The sequence below is a fragment of the Paralichthys olivaceus genome, chromosome 4, assembly GCF_024713975.1.
Source record: "Paralichthys olivaceus isolate ysfri-2021 chromosome 4, ASM2471397v2, whole genome shotgun sequence".
Classification (NCBI taxonomy): Eukaryota; Metazoa; Chordata; class Actinopteri; order Pleuronectiformes; family Paralichthyidae; genus Paralichthys; species Paralichthys olivaceus.
In genome coordinates, this window is record NC_091096.1 from 2,750,194 (window position 1) to 2,765,570 (window position 15,377).

Here is a 15,377-nt window from a genome sequence, read left to right on the forward strand (position 1 = left end):
CCGCAGCAGCGGCGAGGGCGGCGTCAGAGGCGGCAGCGGAGAGAGCGGAGAAAGCGGAGCCTCCTCTCAGCATCATCATCCTCCTCCTCCTCCTCCTCCGAGCTCCAAGTGTGACGGTGGTCCAGCCGCCTCGTCTTCCTCTCCTCCACCCCCGGACTCACCGCTCTTCTCTGGGATGTCGTCGAGTACCTGGAGGGAGGATTCGCTCCGCGGAGCCGGAGCCAGGGGACGCGTCTCCGGAGCGGAGCGGCGACGGATGCAGGCAGGAGCGGACAAATAAAAATCTGAACATCGCTGGGTGTAGCTGTCTGGCTAATAACGCTGCCAGGCTAACGGAAGCTAGCTCTCCTCCTCCTCTCTCCTCCCTCCTCCTCCTCTCTTGAACGACGCGTGTGAGTCTTCTCCTCCGTGATGAACTGACCATAAACACTTTATTAAACCCCCCGGGGGGACACGCTGGAGGCGGCGGGGACATTTCTCTCAAGGATAACGCACCGTGGCCGTGTGCTAGCATCCCGAAGCTAAACCGCGAGCATCGGTCACCGTCATCTGTTTTTGTCCTCCCTCTCGTTATTTTCCTCCCCGATCCGTGAAGAAGAAGAAGAGGAGGAAGAAGAGGAAGAAGAAGAAGATGGTGCCAGAGGAGGAGAGTGTGTGACGGTGCACGGATACACGATCCATGAAGGTCATGATACTGAGAGAATGATCATGCTGGAAAAACAGGTACGAGACACACACCTGAGGACACCCACACTGATCTGTGATCAGCGGGGATCGATCGCTGCAGGTGATCGGTGTTTTTCTGCTCATGACCCTGATGCTCTCTCTCTCTGTCTCTCTCTCTGTCTCTCTTTCTCTGTCTCTCTCTCTGTCTCTGGCCTGTTCCAGTCAACCTCTCTTCACCATCAACACCAGCTGCTCTATAATCCAGAGCAAAGCTGCAGGAATCACAGAGCATCGTCAATCCATCAGAATCGTTGTTGATTAGTCATTTGATAGGTCTCTTAATTGATGTCACTATTACCGGTGAGTGTGGTGAAGTGTATGTCCACCAGAGCTGGAATGACAAAAACCTACAATTTCATTATTAATTTATTCACCAGATATGTAATCTCAATTGCTCAGGATCTTAAAAAACATGAATCATGTTTATTGATTATGTTTGACAAATTATTTTGTCTTAAAATGGCAAATTTCTCAAGTGATGTTTTCATTTTCTTATTTTCTTCGACCACCAACGTCAAAAAAATCCAGGTTGGTTTAGTTTTACGCTATAAAACGTATAAGATGTGTTTAAAATTGTAAATTCTTTAGTTTTCCTCGTGCTGTGGTTTGATTTAAACGATCAGATGAAAACGTCGCTTGTGAAGAAGATGTATAATCTATGATTAAAAAAAAAGAGTATGGGTAAAATATTGGAATCAAAATGTATATGTGCTGTCACACAATATATTACAGTATCTCAACCAGTGATATGAAATATCTCTTATATAATATATTTCTGCCGTTATTAAATTACGGCATAAGCTTTGATATATTATGATAAATGAGAACTGCAGCAACAAAAAAATGTATCCGCAAATATTTAAAAGCACAAATATGAACCGGATCCAGTTTAATAAAAGAGTCGTGTGTGACAGAACACGAGACTTTTAGGAAGTAAACTTCAGTCAGAAGTGTCCTCTGTCAAAGAACTTTGTGTGTGTGTGTGTGTGTGTTCCTCTTGTTTGCTCCCCGAGAAGCATCAACGCCACAGTGTTGAGTTTGAGCGTTTTCAGATTCCAGCCGATGATTCTTGGTTGGTTGTGTGGTTTCCTTGGTAACGACTGGGTCGGCTATTCCACCAGTCGCACAACAGGAACTTCATCCATTACAGTCAGATGAATTGTTTATTGATTGTTTCTCTGTGCGTACGTGTGAATGTGGCCACGAGGTGTTGTCATTCGAGTTTAAAATAAAGAAAGAAAGAAGAAGAAGAAATGCATCCATCAGTTTCCTGCTGCATATCCACATTCGGGTCATTTAACTCATTTAACGACATTGATCAGAAAGTAAACACGACGTGTCGCAGGTCAGAGCTGAGATTTGTGTTTGTGAGGCGAGCAGGACGAGAGCTGCTGCTTCGGGATGTGGAGAATTCCCACTGCCTGGGTTTAAAGGGACTGTTAAACCACACACACACACACACACACACACACACACACACACACACACACACACACACACACACACAGAATTTTGCAGCTATGCTTACCAGCCTCATTAGGACCTGGCTTTGGTCCCTATGAGGTCTACTGGTCCTGATAAAATCAGTGTTTATACTGGAATAGGTCCTGAGGAGGTAGCAAACACACACACACACACACACACACACACGGCCAGTGAAACAACCCTTTCTCTTCTTTTCTCTTCCACGTAGAAAGTTTCCTCTCGCTGGTGTTACTGATGTTCATCCTCTTCAGAGACGTGCATCTGTTCGAGTTCGAGATAAGGCTGCAAGCACGGCGCTCCAGAAACCGCTCTGTTCTTGAAGCTTGACTTCACTCCAAGCACATCTGACCTCTTTGTCTGATGGAATGTGACAAGAATAAGACATTTTTTCCTCCAGTTCTCGGTCCAGAGCTTTCTCTTTCTTCTCCGCAGGGTTAGTTGTGTATGTGGACGAAGAACCCGTCCTTGACATCTTGTGTACTTTGTATGAAAAGTGTTGCGAAGTGCAGAGGCGGTGATAAGACCTGTGGCAGGAGTGTTGTTGCTGTCAGACTGTTTTTCTCCTCAGCTCTTGATCAGAAAACATACATTTGTTTTTCTGCTCTTTAAAGCCGACTGCCCACATATGTAATTTCAAAGTGACTGGATCAGGTTTGTGTGTGTGTGTGTGTGGACACTAATCATTTGCAGACGCGTTCGTGCTGACACAAGGAAAGTTTTCCACCCTGAGTCTCCGCAGGACAGAAACATGAAGTCTGGCTGCAGCTCATTCTGATTTTCTTCCCCCCAGTTTTTAAGATGTTTTTCCTTCCTGCTCTTAAAACGTAACACGCGACGTCTGATCACAGTTCAATCACCTGCAGATTTTTCATATTTCTTGTTGGAGATTAGTTTAAAATCTCCCCGAACAGCATTTGATCACACGCTTAGAATAAATTGTTGTAACAGCAACATCCCTGTGGGACGCCAATCCCCACTCAGTTTTCCCTTCTGTGTTTGGTCTTCACCACCTCTTGAGATTATTTTATTTCCTCCGTAGCAGTTAGATCAGTTCACTGGCTGCTCTTAAACTGTGTCTTTGCTGCTGAGAGGGTTGTGAACAATGAGCTGAAACTCTGACGTGCTGCAGTTTCAGCTGGTCGTTCTCCGCAGGTTCACGAAAAACCACTGACCTCATGATTAATGACAACATGATAACATCTTCGCGGCAGAAGTTAAGAACACCGGGGATGCTTTTAAAACATCACTTTAAACTTTTGAACTCTGAAACTTTGAGGGCGGTCTCTCCACTGAACGCTGCGTTCCAGTGGAACAAAAGCAACCAGCTGTGCTGACAAAAACACAAGATAACATCTGAGCTCAGCAAACACAGAATTGCACGGTTGAACAAATTCTGAAAAAGATTGTTGAATAGTGTGAATCCCTGAGTGAACGAGTCCGGAGCCTCGTGTTGATTATACAAGATACAATCCGTCTGCAGCTTCCTGTGTCGTGGCCGACTCTCAGATCGGACTCTGAGATCGGACTCTTCCCTCTGTTGCATGTCGAGCTGTAAGTAGTTTTGGACGTGCAGTCACATCATCATCGTCTTAAAGGAGCTTATAAACAGAGAAGATGATAGAGAGAGCCACAATGACATGTTTACAGTTTGAAGTCACGTGTCACGGGCGCCTCGTGTACCTGCACCTCCCGTTCTGCTTTTGTCTGAGTCCGCAGGAAGCCGACCTGCGGGTTACAGTCTGATTTCCTGTCCTGGCTCGGCATCTGTAGAGGAGGGAGGAGGAGGAGGAGAGGAGGGGGAGAGGGAGAGGGGGGGGGGTCGGTCTTATTTAGCCCTATGAAGAGCCGGCTTTTCCTCCCAGTTTCCATGGCGACCGCTCTCCTACAGTATTCAGACGTGGGACGGCCTCTGCATCTGAAAGCAGTTCCCAGTGGTGTTTCAGACCCTCTTGCTCTTTTTCCTTCAGCCTCGCTCGTCTTCCCCCACTGTCTCGGTTTTTCAAAAGCAGCAGCGCTTCGTCTCCAGCGCCGCTGTACTGTATAAAAAAGTAAAAATGGTCGAACACCATTTGCATCTGAATCAGGGCTGAGTTATGCCTTTGTTTCCTGTTTAAATTCCCCAAGTCTACAGGCTGAGACTTGAAGCCAGAACAGGCTTTGAGATATTTAGACGGCCCATCCTGTAAATATATAAACATTAGACGAGTGAGGAACGACCGAGCATTGTGCTCTTTGTGTATTCAGCCGGATCGTTTGAGTTTTATTTTGTGTATTTCCCCCAAAGACATAGTTAATGATTACACAGCATGTATTTTTACTCTGAATTTAGTTTTGTACATGAAGATGATGAAACTCCAAAATGTCAGACAGAAAGGCCGACGTGTTTGATTGGTGAGATAAAGCAAAACCCCGCAGAGGCTTTTAAAAACAAACTACAGCTCAGAGGAGACCTTTTATTTTCAGGTCAAGACAAACTTACTTCCTTTCCGTCTCCGTCTCTGTCGTTTGGGGTAAAAGCATGTGACCTACATACTGTACAACAAGGTTGACAGGAAATCATTTCGAGTATTTGTAGGATCCCTCAAATTTAAGCTGCAAAGAGAAAAAAGCAAAATGCCAGTAGATCCAAATCGGTTGTGCTGCTGCGGGGGGGGGGGAATCCCTCACCTACACACAGCTGAAAAAACCAAAGTAACTCACACTGAGAATCTTCAGTCGACGATGGTGAAAGATGGTTTCTGTTATTTTAGTTGTTTGTTTTTTTTTAATCGCTCTGACGTTTGTGTTCACGTGTCCGATGACAGCCGAGAGAGACATCGTGGCGATGGCGTTTATATTCAGGATGTGATGCTCACGTGAATTGACGGCTCGGCAGCCACGATCACTCTGACGCCAAATGATGTCATCGGCACAAGATGACATTTGTATCCAAGATATTTTGGCTTCGCGTCTAGTGGGAGGAAGAGACGTGGGTTGTTTTTTTTTTTCGTCTTCCGTGATATATATATCATTAGTAGGCGTGCATTGTGGGAAAAAAGTGGGCCATCGCGATGTCAGATGTCGAGACTGCTGATGAGGTGTTTCTGTTTTCAGGGTTTTCTGTTTCCACAGACGCCTTTTTGAATTAGCTGAATTTTTACGTCGACAGCGATAGCCGAGACGTAGCTCAAGAGATGGAGGACGAGTGTTTCCCTTCATCGTCCCAGCAGATATTCAGAAGAAAAACGAAAAACAATTTTCATATGAGGGTTCTGGTAACCTGCCAGAAGTGTCTTCACATTCATCAGCAGCGGTAAGGAGAGGGGAGATTCATACGTTATACTCAGTCGCCCTGTTTCATCTTTAATGGGCTCACACAGACAGTCTGGCACTACAGAGCCGTCCCCTCTCTCTTGATTAAATCGCTGCAGCATAATGAAGCAGAAGAGAATCAGACGGAAAGTCAGAACCCCTCTGTGTACCTGCTTCATTTCATTTGGCGAGATTTCCCTTTTCTCCCTCCTCCTGGCAGACGCATGCGGTTCTGTGGCAAGTCTGAGCACTTGAGTCTGAGCGTTGCAGAGGCGAGAGAAAGCAAACACACTGCGGTCGTGGCAGAACAGCTGATCGGTTCCCCGAGCTGTGGGGCAATACCTCCAGAAGACGGAAAAGACAGGAGAGCAGCTGCTGACAGTTAAGACGTTCCCCGGGGAGCGAGGAGGAGTAGGGGAGGAAAGACGAGGAGAGGAAGAAGAAGGAGGGAAGGGAACAAGGGGAGTGCAGGGTTGTTGGGAAGAGGAGGGGGAGGTGGAAGGAAGTGGCGGCAGAGAGCTTTCTCTTTTTTTTTTCTCCGTCTTCAGTGAGAGGAATAACGAGTGAGCGAGCAGCAGGATTGCTCAGTTCCTTCTTGAGGTTTTGTCTTTTTCATTTTTATTTATTTGTTGTTGAATGAGCGGCGGATTAGCGGCTGCGTGCTGCCTTCAGTGTGCAGCATGGAAACCAAGTCCCTGTTCAGCCTGCACAGAGCCCTCGCTCAGCCCGTCAAGATGTGCATGTTCGATTTCCCTGTCACAATCCTGGACGACCTGGTGAGCTCCGACACTATGCCGCTATACCACAGCGAGCAGAGTGTGTGTGTGTGTGTTAACATGTTCAAACAGACATGCATGTGCTCTATTATATGTTTCTTACAGTGTGTGTGTGTGTAGGTGGTTGCATGTGCACTTGTGTTTGCAAACATATATTTAATTGTAATTGTATGTCTGTGTGTGTGTGCGTGCGCCCATTTCTATTATGTGACGTACTGTTTACAGCAGAGTACATTCAAACACTGCGTGTGTGTGTCTGTCTGTGTGTGTGTGTGTGTGTGTGTGTGTAAACAATGATCACAGCTGATTGTGTAACTCCACGAGACAAAGTGTGATTAGTGAATATGAGCCACACAAGTAAAATCTCATTCATCGATTATTCTCTGCTCTGAAGTTGAATTGTTCGTATGTCGGTTCTTGGTTTGTTCGTTTGTTTACTTTCACACCTCTGGACAGTTTCTGTAAAGTCACATGACTCACTAGCAGCACATCTGGAAAGGAGGTCAGATCTGCAGGTCACAGATTTAAACCCTGTGGTTTTCATTTCCTGCGGTTCATCAACTCATCATGACTCAGTTTGTCCTCAGGTGATTCTTTTTCTGTATTTTGCTTTTCGATGAATTTGCACAAACCTGCCGCCTCAAGATTTGAGACTTGATCTTAACACCTCGTTTTACCTGGGAGTGGATTTCCTGTTTTTGGTATCTGCTCAGCTTGGTGTCGTTCTTTTCTCTCTGGCGTGAACGCAACCTTCACTCAGTCGTGTGTATTTTTGTGGCCACTGCTTCCAGGCCCTGCACGCCCCAGGCAGCCGTCTCCCTGCAGAGGTGCCTGTGTCCTCTGATATTTTGACATGTTTGGACGTGTCTGTATTAATCCTGCGGGCGCCTAATGAACGTGCCCCTGTGTCGGCCTGTTAATGATTTAAACCGATGCAGAGACGAAGACACATCCTCTTGATTAACGACGATCAGGGAGTTTGTCAGAGGCTTTCTTTGTTTCCTGGTCACATCCTGATATCAAACCTGCAGCGTCTCTTCATCTGAGTTTTTTTCTTTCTTTCTTTTAAACGATTCTTTTTGTTGCTAGTTTTCGAACTTTTAATTCATGACTCCTGCTGTTCTGGTGTCCTCACCGAGCGGCTCTGCTTTTATCAGCGTACGAATGTGATAACAGGCTCAACTTTAATGGAGCTGTGGCAAAAACAAATCATTATTTCACACAACTGTGTCGCTGCCTCAACTCATTCTGTGATTAATCATTAGATTAATGATACTTCATAAAGAAACATTTCCCGAGCCCCATTATCTTGTTCCAGCCGCTCGTTGGTGATGTTATGAGCACCTGAGGTTGTTTTGTTGTATGACATGGGCTCAAATAATAATATTTGATTCGATTTGATGCTCCGCTGTGTGAGAGGTGGATGAAGTATCGCACTCATCCTGTCTCTACGTGTCTGTCGGCTTCAACACCTGATTGTGTTTCATGTGGCCTGGATTCTTCTCTGGGGTCAAATGAAGACACTCACTCTCTCTCTCTGCTGTTCAGCTGAAGGGCAACACACTCTCACACACACACAACTGAAACATTACTCACTGTTTACTCGTATTAATATCGCAGGAAAGTTTCTATAATGATAAAAACACATCGCGACATGTTGCATTTTTCATGATGCATTATTGGAAACAATGAGCGAACTATAAATAGTATAAAAACTACAGTCAAGGCCTTTTGGTTGCCTCCTCTCGTTTCGTCCTCTTCTTCTGCAACAGTTTGATCGCACCTGACTTGAGAATTGGCGCCACCAGCTGTTTATTATGAACCATCTCTCAGTATTCACAGACCAGAGGATGGAAAAATTCATTAATTTCAGTTTTCTTGAGCTGATTTTCTGCAAATTTGACTATTTTTGGAACAGACATGACTCATTGGCCTCTGTAAACAACTCTCTCTCTTCTTTAGCCTCAGACCAACGTGTTACTTTCTGATAGTGAGTCATTCGTCCCTTTTCCTGTGTCAGCTCTGGGCCTTGAACCGGTTCCATTGACGTTTACAGGAACTTCTGTACCACCCAGTGATCCGGCCCATGTTTTGTGTGAACCGCATTGCAACCAAGGAATGCGTCACGAACCGGAGCGTGTTACACAATTCCTAACAAAGGTAAACAATAGAAGCAAGATGGAGGATCACCCCAGTTACATGTCGGTGTAAAAGGGGGGGTGTCGCTGTAGCAACCCCTCAGAGGGTGTATTATAACCTCCTGTCTTGTAAACACAATGATGACTGAAGTGCTTGGCCAGTGACACCGCCACCCGCTCCCAGCGAGAAACCCCACGTCCATTGAGTTCTGACTGTTGATCCGACAGAGCAGCGTTCAATGAAGCAGGTCAGAGATCAGTGACGAGTAGAAAAAGTCAACCAGCTGTCACAGTGACGGAGCTGTCACTGAGGAAATGAATGGATGTCTGCAGACTGGCTGATAATGTTCACTGTGAACGTGTCAACCTCTTTTATGGAAGAGAAATAAAGGCAGGAAATGCACTGGTCCCTCGCTCTTCGTTCTTTTTTTCCCGCTCCGCTCATATGAAGTCGTCAGAACCAAGCAGGTCCAAAGGGACATGAGCAGACAGGCTGGGGTCCAGAGAGGTCAAAAAACAAGTCATACAGAACAAACAGACAGAGAGAGAGAGAGAGAGAGAGAGACAACAGTGGACAAACTGGCAGAAGCACGATGACTCAGGGGCAGGTTTGTATACATGGGTGGGGGGGGCAACACGCTTGGTCGATGAAATCCTCCGAAAAGAGGAAGAAAGAAAACAACACAAACTAAAGGAAACAAATCATAAAAAGAAACTAAAATAATTGGAGAAGTAATAATAAGAAAAGAAATCTACACATAAACAAAACACAAAAACAACATAATTCCTTTTCAGCCTCACAGGGAACCTGCAGTTTGTTCCAGTTTTTATTTTCTGAAGTGTGTTTAGTCGTTGATAATTTGATATTTAAAATATCTGACTGTGAATGAATGGTTGCACACTTCACATGTCGGTGTGCAGCCTCTGGCGAGGTAATTCCCAACCTCAGTTAAATGGGGGAAGTTCTGAATTTCCCAGCCTCTTTAACTTTCACTTTCAGTTCCGACTTCACCAAGTGCGTGTCTGTTGTCATCCCTGAGACGTTTCACTTCACCTTTGACAGATATGGAGGAACCTACTTTGTCTTTTTTTCTCCGTCGTAAGTTAATTTTCTCCAGTGTTGTTCCTGGTGCTGTTGACACAGCTGGTAAAGTAAACATGTGCGAGCAGAGCACTGGCGGAGGTTCGGCCAATCTGCGACGAGGGGAGTGAGCGCTCGAGGCTCGTTGATGGATTCCAGGACATCTTGGATCCTGAAGTTTCTGAGCGAAATAAGGATGCAGGCCTGCGGACTGCTGTTCAGGACAGGTGCCTGCTGGGATGACGAGGATTATTACCAGACAGCGAGGAGAGATGGACACAGACAGGTGGGATTCATTGATGTCTGAGCCGCTTGTGGTTTTGTGGATTTGTGTCACGAGAGTTTCTGTGAAAGGTCGTCGTGCTCGTCAGGTCACAGAGTATTGATCCTGACGTTAGGACGCTCTGTGCTGGAAAATAATTGATACCACTTATCTCCTGATACATTTTTTTCATAATAATGATAAACTTAATTTATGTTTCCAAACATAGTTACACATTAATAATCAATAGATGACGTGTTGTTGTTTTATATCTATTAGACATAGAAACACTTCTTTTCTTGTTAAACGAAGACTTGTTGCTTTGGTTCAACACAAACCGGATTCTGTTAAAAACAGGAACACAACATGGATTATGAGCGACAACCTGTGACTGTGCACAAACTCCTGCATGACAGTGCTTCTTGTCTGCGGTGGATATAGATCCCTGCACTTGAAATGAAAGAGTCGATGCCTCGCTGACTGTGATCTGATCCCATTAACCATCACATCATACAGTGTTCGGGCGTCTTCGCGGCGTTAGGTCTGACCTCGACAGCCTGCTCCTGTTAGGAGCTGTCAAACTGAGACAACAGGACGGGCCGGACGCCAGCCTCTTCTCTGTCCACCTGCTCTGACCACGGGATTTAAAACTCAGCAGCCGTGAGAAACAATACTCAGGTCTGATTGTTTTTTTAAATTTAAAACAACCCCTGATGATGCTGTCCGATCAAATCTCCTGACAGGAGGGGATGTAGTCGAGTGAAAGAAATAATCAACTTCTTCAGGATGTAATTTCTTCCTGAGGATTTATGAAATGTGTTATCCGTACCTCCTTCCTCCCACTCGGCCGGTCAGGTTATGTCATCCCAGCACCTGTCAATCATCTTGATGAGCTGTCGCCTGGCCGAGGTAATAAGTCGACATGCAGCCTTCACCGGTGCCGAAGGAGCAGAGAGGAAATGTTCTCTAAACGTTTAGCTGCTCTTCTGTTCCACCGTTTCCTGCTGCTCTCTGACTGCAGGTAGGGAACGAGAGAGCAAACAAAGACGGACGACATGGCGGCTCCAAATGTGAAGCCGAAAGCCTCCAACGGCCACGTACACCGCGTGGTCCGAACCATGATGAGACGGTCTGGAACTCTTATTGCGTCACCAGCCGCTAAAGCCGTCGCCTAGCAACTAAGCTACAGACGAAAACCCTCTTGGGTTGATTTATTTTTTTGGAACGTGTGCACTGTTTGATTGAGTTCTTACATTTCTCCTGACGTTTCCTCACGTTTTGCCGCCGTTACCTTTACAGTTCGTCACTGAAGCGCAATGACTCACGGGAGTCCCCGTTGCTCGCGGGGGGAAGTTCTCATTTGATATCGCGGCTCCACTCCAAGATCGCTACCGCACAGACTGCAAATGAGCTTCAGCGCAAGATGGCAGCGTTAGTGGCTTCACCTCTGGATAGTGGGAGGAAGTGGAGGCATGTCGTCCATCAGTGTTTACAGTCGACGGTTTATCTGAGAACCTGAGTATGGACGTTAAACCACAACAACTCTTGTCTGTAGATATTAGTTCTTATGTCAGTGAGGTCTTATTTTCTTCTTGACTTCTTTTCTTTATATTCTGTTTCTTCTCATTTTATTCGCCTGTGTTTACTTTCTGTTATGTAACTCGGTACTCGGTCCAAGTCTGGCGTTCTGCTCGGCCTTTATTTGTTACAGATTTATTGTCTGGGGAACATCGAGCGTCTGGCACAGGCCCAGCACAGCAACAACCCTCCACTGCTGGCTCCTGTCAGCCTCCACTTGGGTGTGTGTGTGTGTGTGTGTGTGTGTGCCTTGCTAAATGGCATCCTGACAGGAGTTTTCCAGAAGTTAAACTTTCTTCCTGATGTCGATGCTCTAGAGATGTTTTGCCACTTCTGATTGTTGCCGTCGAACAAGGCTTCCCCTTCCTCGACGTCTCTCAGACTCTTTGTGGGTGTGGTTGTCTTCTCAATTTCCATGCAACTGCGTACGAGCCTGTGTTTCTCTGTGTTGTGTTTGTGAGAGAGTGAGGTCGGCCTCTCAGCATCACCCTCCTCAGGGAAGAGTAAAACATGCCGGCGCGTCAGTCTGAGCCAGAGCCTCGGCAGCGGCAGCACAACAACATCCTCTGGTATTGATTTCCTGCAGATGGCAGAAGTACTTTCGTTTAAATCACAGCAGACGAGTATTTTCTGAGTTAGTGAGTATACAAATTATAACAAATTCTTTCCTGACCCTCACCACATCCTTCCACCAACGTTCATGGTCATCTTTCCAGTAAATTTTGTTAAATCCTGCTGACGAGGATGTTGTGATATGATAGAAAGTTCCAGAACAGAACTGTCATTATTCAGTGACAAATCCTCAGACTAATATTTATCTGTATTTATTATCAGCTGTCGGTCGGTCGTGAAAAACCCGTATTGATCCTTCGCCGCTCTCTTCCTCCTCCTCCTCCTCTTCTTTTGTCTCTCACCCACAGTTTGTGGTTCTCGTGCAGCAGCTGCAGAGTTATGTGAGTTATAAATCGCAGCAGCTCAGCGAAGAGAGGAGGCCGCTGAGGTCAGACATGTTTGCTGTTGGACTCGGCCTCAGCTGGTGCAGCAGATGTTTTTCTTTTAGATTTGCTCGGTCACTTTCGCACCTGTTCTTGCCGTCGGCGCAGAAGAAAAGTCGGCTTGGTTCATGTCGTCCTAAAACAACGTCTCGCAAATAATATCATTAATTAAAGTTCAGCATCAATAATGTGTGAAACATGAGGCTGCAGGTTTGTTCTCTGTTTTGTTAAAGTAACCGCTGCACAACCGGAACTGAATGAATCAGAGTTAGGTCTCATTTAAAAAGCTTGTCTGGCTTCTTATTAAGATGATTGACGGTGTCTTGGATCAGACGTCTGTTCCTAACATTTGCCAGTAGGAGGCAGTGTTGGACGACAGATCCACAGAGGCTCCTGTTGAGGAGCAGTGATTAAAGATTCTGATGATTATTGAATCATTATATATTTAGCAGCGGTTTTCATTATCACTTCACCCCGTCACAGATTCCACCTCTGACAATATGATGATTTTTTAAATCCGACGGTTTCTCAACTGTGCGTCAAACATAATGAGAAATACATCGATTGAATATTCTCCATCTTGTCATATGTTCTCAAATCTGTAGAATTGATAAATAGCTTAATGATTAGTTGTGGTCCTATTTGAATAATAACAGTAATATTAATAAAACCCTAAAGAGGAAAAGTATTGAGTGAAATTATGAATTTAACAGCAGCAAGAATCAAAAATAGGCATAAATAAGTAATAAGTAACATGTAATACCTGTGTGTGTGTGTGTGTGTGTGTGTGTGTGTGTGTGTGTGTGTGTGTGTGTGGCTGCCATAGTGAAAACACAAACACACACTGCCATCATTTCCCAGAGGAATGACGTCAGACTGTAGGAGTTTAGCGCTGCCTTCAGGGACATCTCGTACATTTGTCAAGGCTAATCTACCACACAGCACAGTCCTCGTTGGAAAACACAAGAAAGTCTTTGTGATATAAATAGTATGATATAGATCATATGATGTTTATCTTTATATGTTACTTTAAGGAGCTTTTATGCTGATCCTACATCAGCCTGAAGGGCTTTTGGAATGACACTGTCATCTGATTTTATTCTAATATTTGCAGTCGTCTCTTAATGATTCTAATTCAAGCTCTCATCCTGAATTCTGACCATTTGCAAAATTATATTTGTAAATAAAACATAAATAACTAAAACTACTGCGACGTGGTTGTGAGGGTACAATGAGTTATAATAATAATCATTATCATCAACATCATCACGAATATCTGAAATGATAATTCTTCTAATGCTGATATTCCACTGACCAAAGTAATCCACTCCAACAATAGGGGGTGTTACTGTATTTAAGATAAAACATATAAAATCATTAAGAATACATCTGATTTATAATAAGAATAAGAATAATTATTCATATAGCACCTTTCATGACAACCATTTTCAACCAAGTGCTTTAAAAAAGAAGAGTAAAATAATGAAATCAAAATAAAGGAATACAGGAAGTAAACTAGAAATCACAATCAATTAACAAAGTCTTTAAACACCAAGAGATAATTACATTACATTACAATTATTAATCGGCTTCTTCATGAGGATAAACTAAGATTTAATTAATCTTCAGGAGTATACATTGATGTAACAGCAGTATGATTCATTATATACATACGTAAACACTATATATGTCATATTTTAGTATTGCTAGTTTGCTAGTATTACTATTCCATCGCTAGTTCTAGTAGCACTTGCGAGTATCGCCGATGTCGTCACGGAGGATGACAGCGACCTTTTTTTTTTCTTGTTTGAAGAAGCGGTCACATTAAATCTATTCTTCCATCAGCACAGTGATGAGCAGATGACGAGTGCATTTTCATTTTCGGGTGAACTATCCCTTTCGGTTCTCCCCCCCTGGTGCTGATATGTCCCAGGGCAGTGAAGGCGTCATTGCGCTGGGGGCGGGGTGTAGCTGTGACGGAGATGGACCGGGCGGCGCTGAGTCCTCTCCCGGTGATCAGAGAGTCCGATCCCCGGTGACCAGCCTCCGCCCAGCGCCGTCAAACAACCCGCACACACACCGGGGGGACATGTCGCCACCGTCGCCGTGACCGACGCCCCGGCTCCGCGGGCATCCATGGTCTTTTTCCCGGGGATGCAAACCGAGGCGCGCAGCCTCAAGCCGGGACCTCTGCTGGAGATGTTCGACTCGTCGTGGAAGGTCCGGAGCATCTGGGACGGGGTGAAGCTGGAGGTGGTGGAGGACCGCAGCCCGGTGGTCCTGCACAGCTTCACCCACCTGGACCCGGACCTGCCGCTGCTGGAGGTGAGGAGGAGGAGGAGGAGGAGGAGGCTGGGGAGGAGAGGCTGGGGAGGAGAGGCTGGGGAGGAGAGTCGCCTGAGCTCCGTTATGTTTTGCGGTTTGTTGTGATGATCCGGTCCAGGACCGGGTGGAGGATCCCGGCTGGTTGGTTCTGAGTTGAATCCTCAAGCTCATGAGAAATGATTCACTCAAGACTTTAGATCATTATGAGTTGAATTAGAATAGTTTGAGGATTAAATCCAGTGTGAGATGTGATTTCACTGCTTTTCCAAACACTGCACACTTTAATACATGTTTTAACTTCTTCCAATCATCTGTGTGTGTTTAGAATATACTTGAAATAACTCCACGTGTATTTATAATGGACTCAAACGCACAGACAGACACTGATCCTGTCTTTATAAGCCGTGTTATGATAATCGTGCTGATTAAACAGCTTATCACTGTGCAGTTGCTGAGTGGATGGAAAGTTTGGAGCATTTCTTTGTGTGTCGCAGCGTCATGAAGATGTTTTAACAGAAAGACTTAAATTACATTATCAGTCACAAACAGTCATATGGAGTGAAACGTAATGTGGCTGTAGTGACACTCCCCAAACGTTGCTACGAGAGAACTGGTCCAGGATGACTTGGCTTTTTTCTCAGGTTGTGTTTCTCTCCCCCTCTTTAGACGCCAACTGAAACCATCCCAGTACAGATATCACCGAGTTTAAACAAACCGAAT

The 15,377-nt window shown here is 45.2% G+C and overlaps 1 protein-coding gene across 8 annotated transcripts in view; it reads left to right on the forward strand.

Moving 5' to 3' along the window:
* Window positions 1-4: 4 nt before the first annotated feature.
* Window positions 5-15,377, forward strand: part of LOC109640300 (ral guanine nucleotide dissociation stimulator) — a 37,565-nt gene continuing 22,192 nt past the window's right edge. For 2 of the 8 annotated variants that reach the window (XM_020104204.2, XM_069523339.1), the window contains exon 1: window positions 9,432-9,783. In XM_020104204.2, the coding sequence (XP_019959763.1) occupies window positions 9,646-9,783 (138 nt within the window). In that variant the 5' untranslated portion in view covers window positions 9,432-9,645. Of the gene's footprint in view, window positions 724-888; window positions 1,027-5,807; window positions 6,279-9,431; window positions 9,784-10,275; window positions 14,658-15,377 lie in introns of those variants that run through there. The other 6 variants (XM_069523340.1, XM_020104206.2, XM_069523338.1 and 3 more) reach the window with 6 other exon arrangements.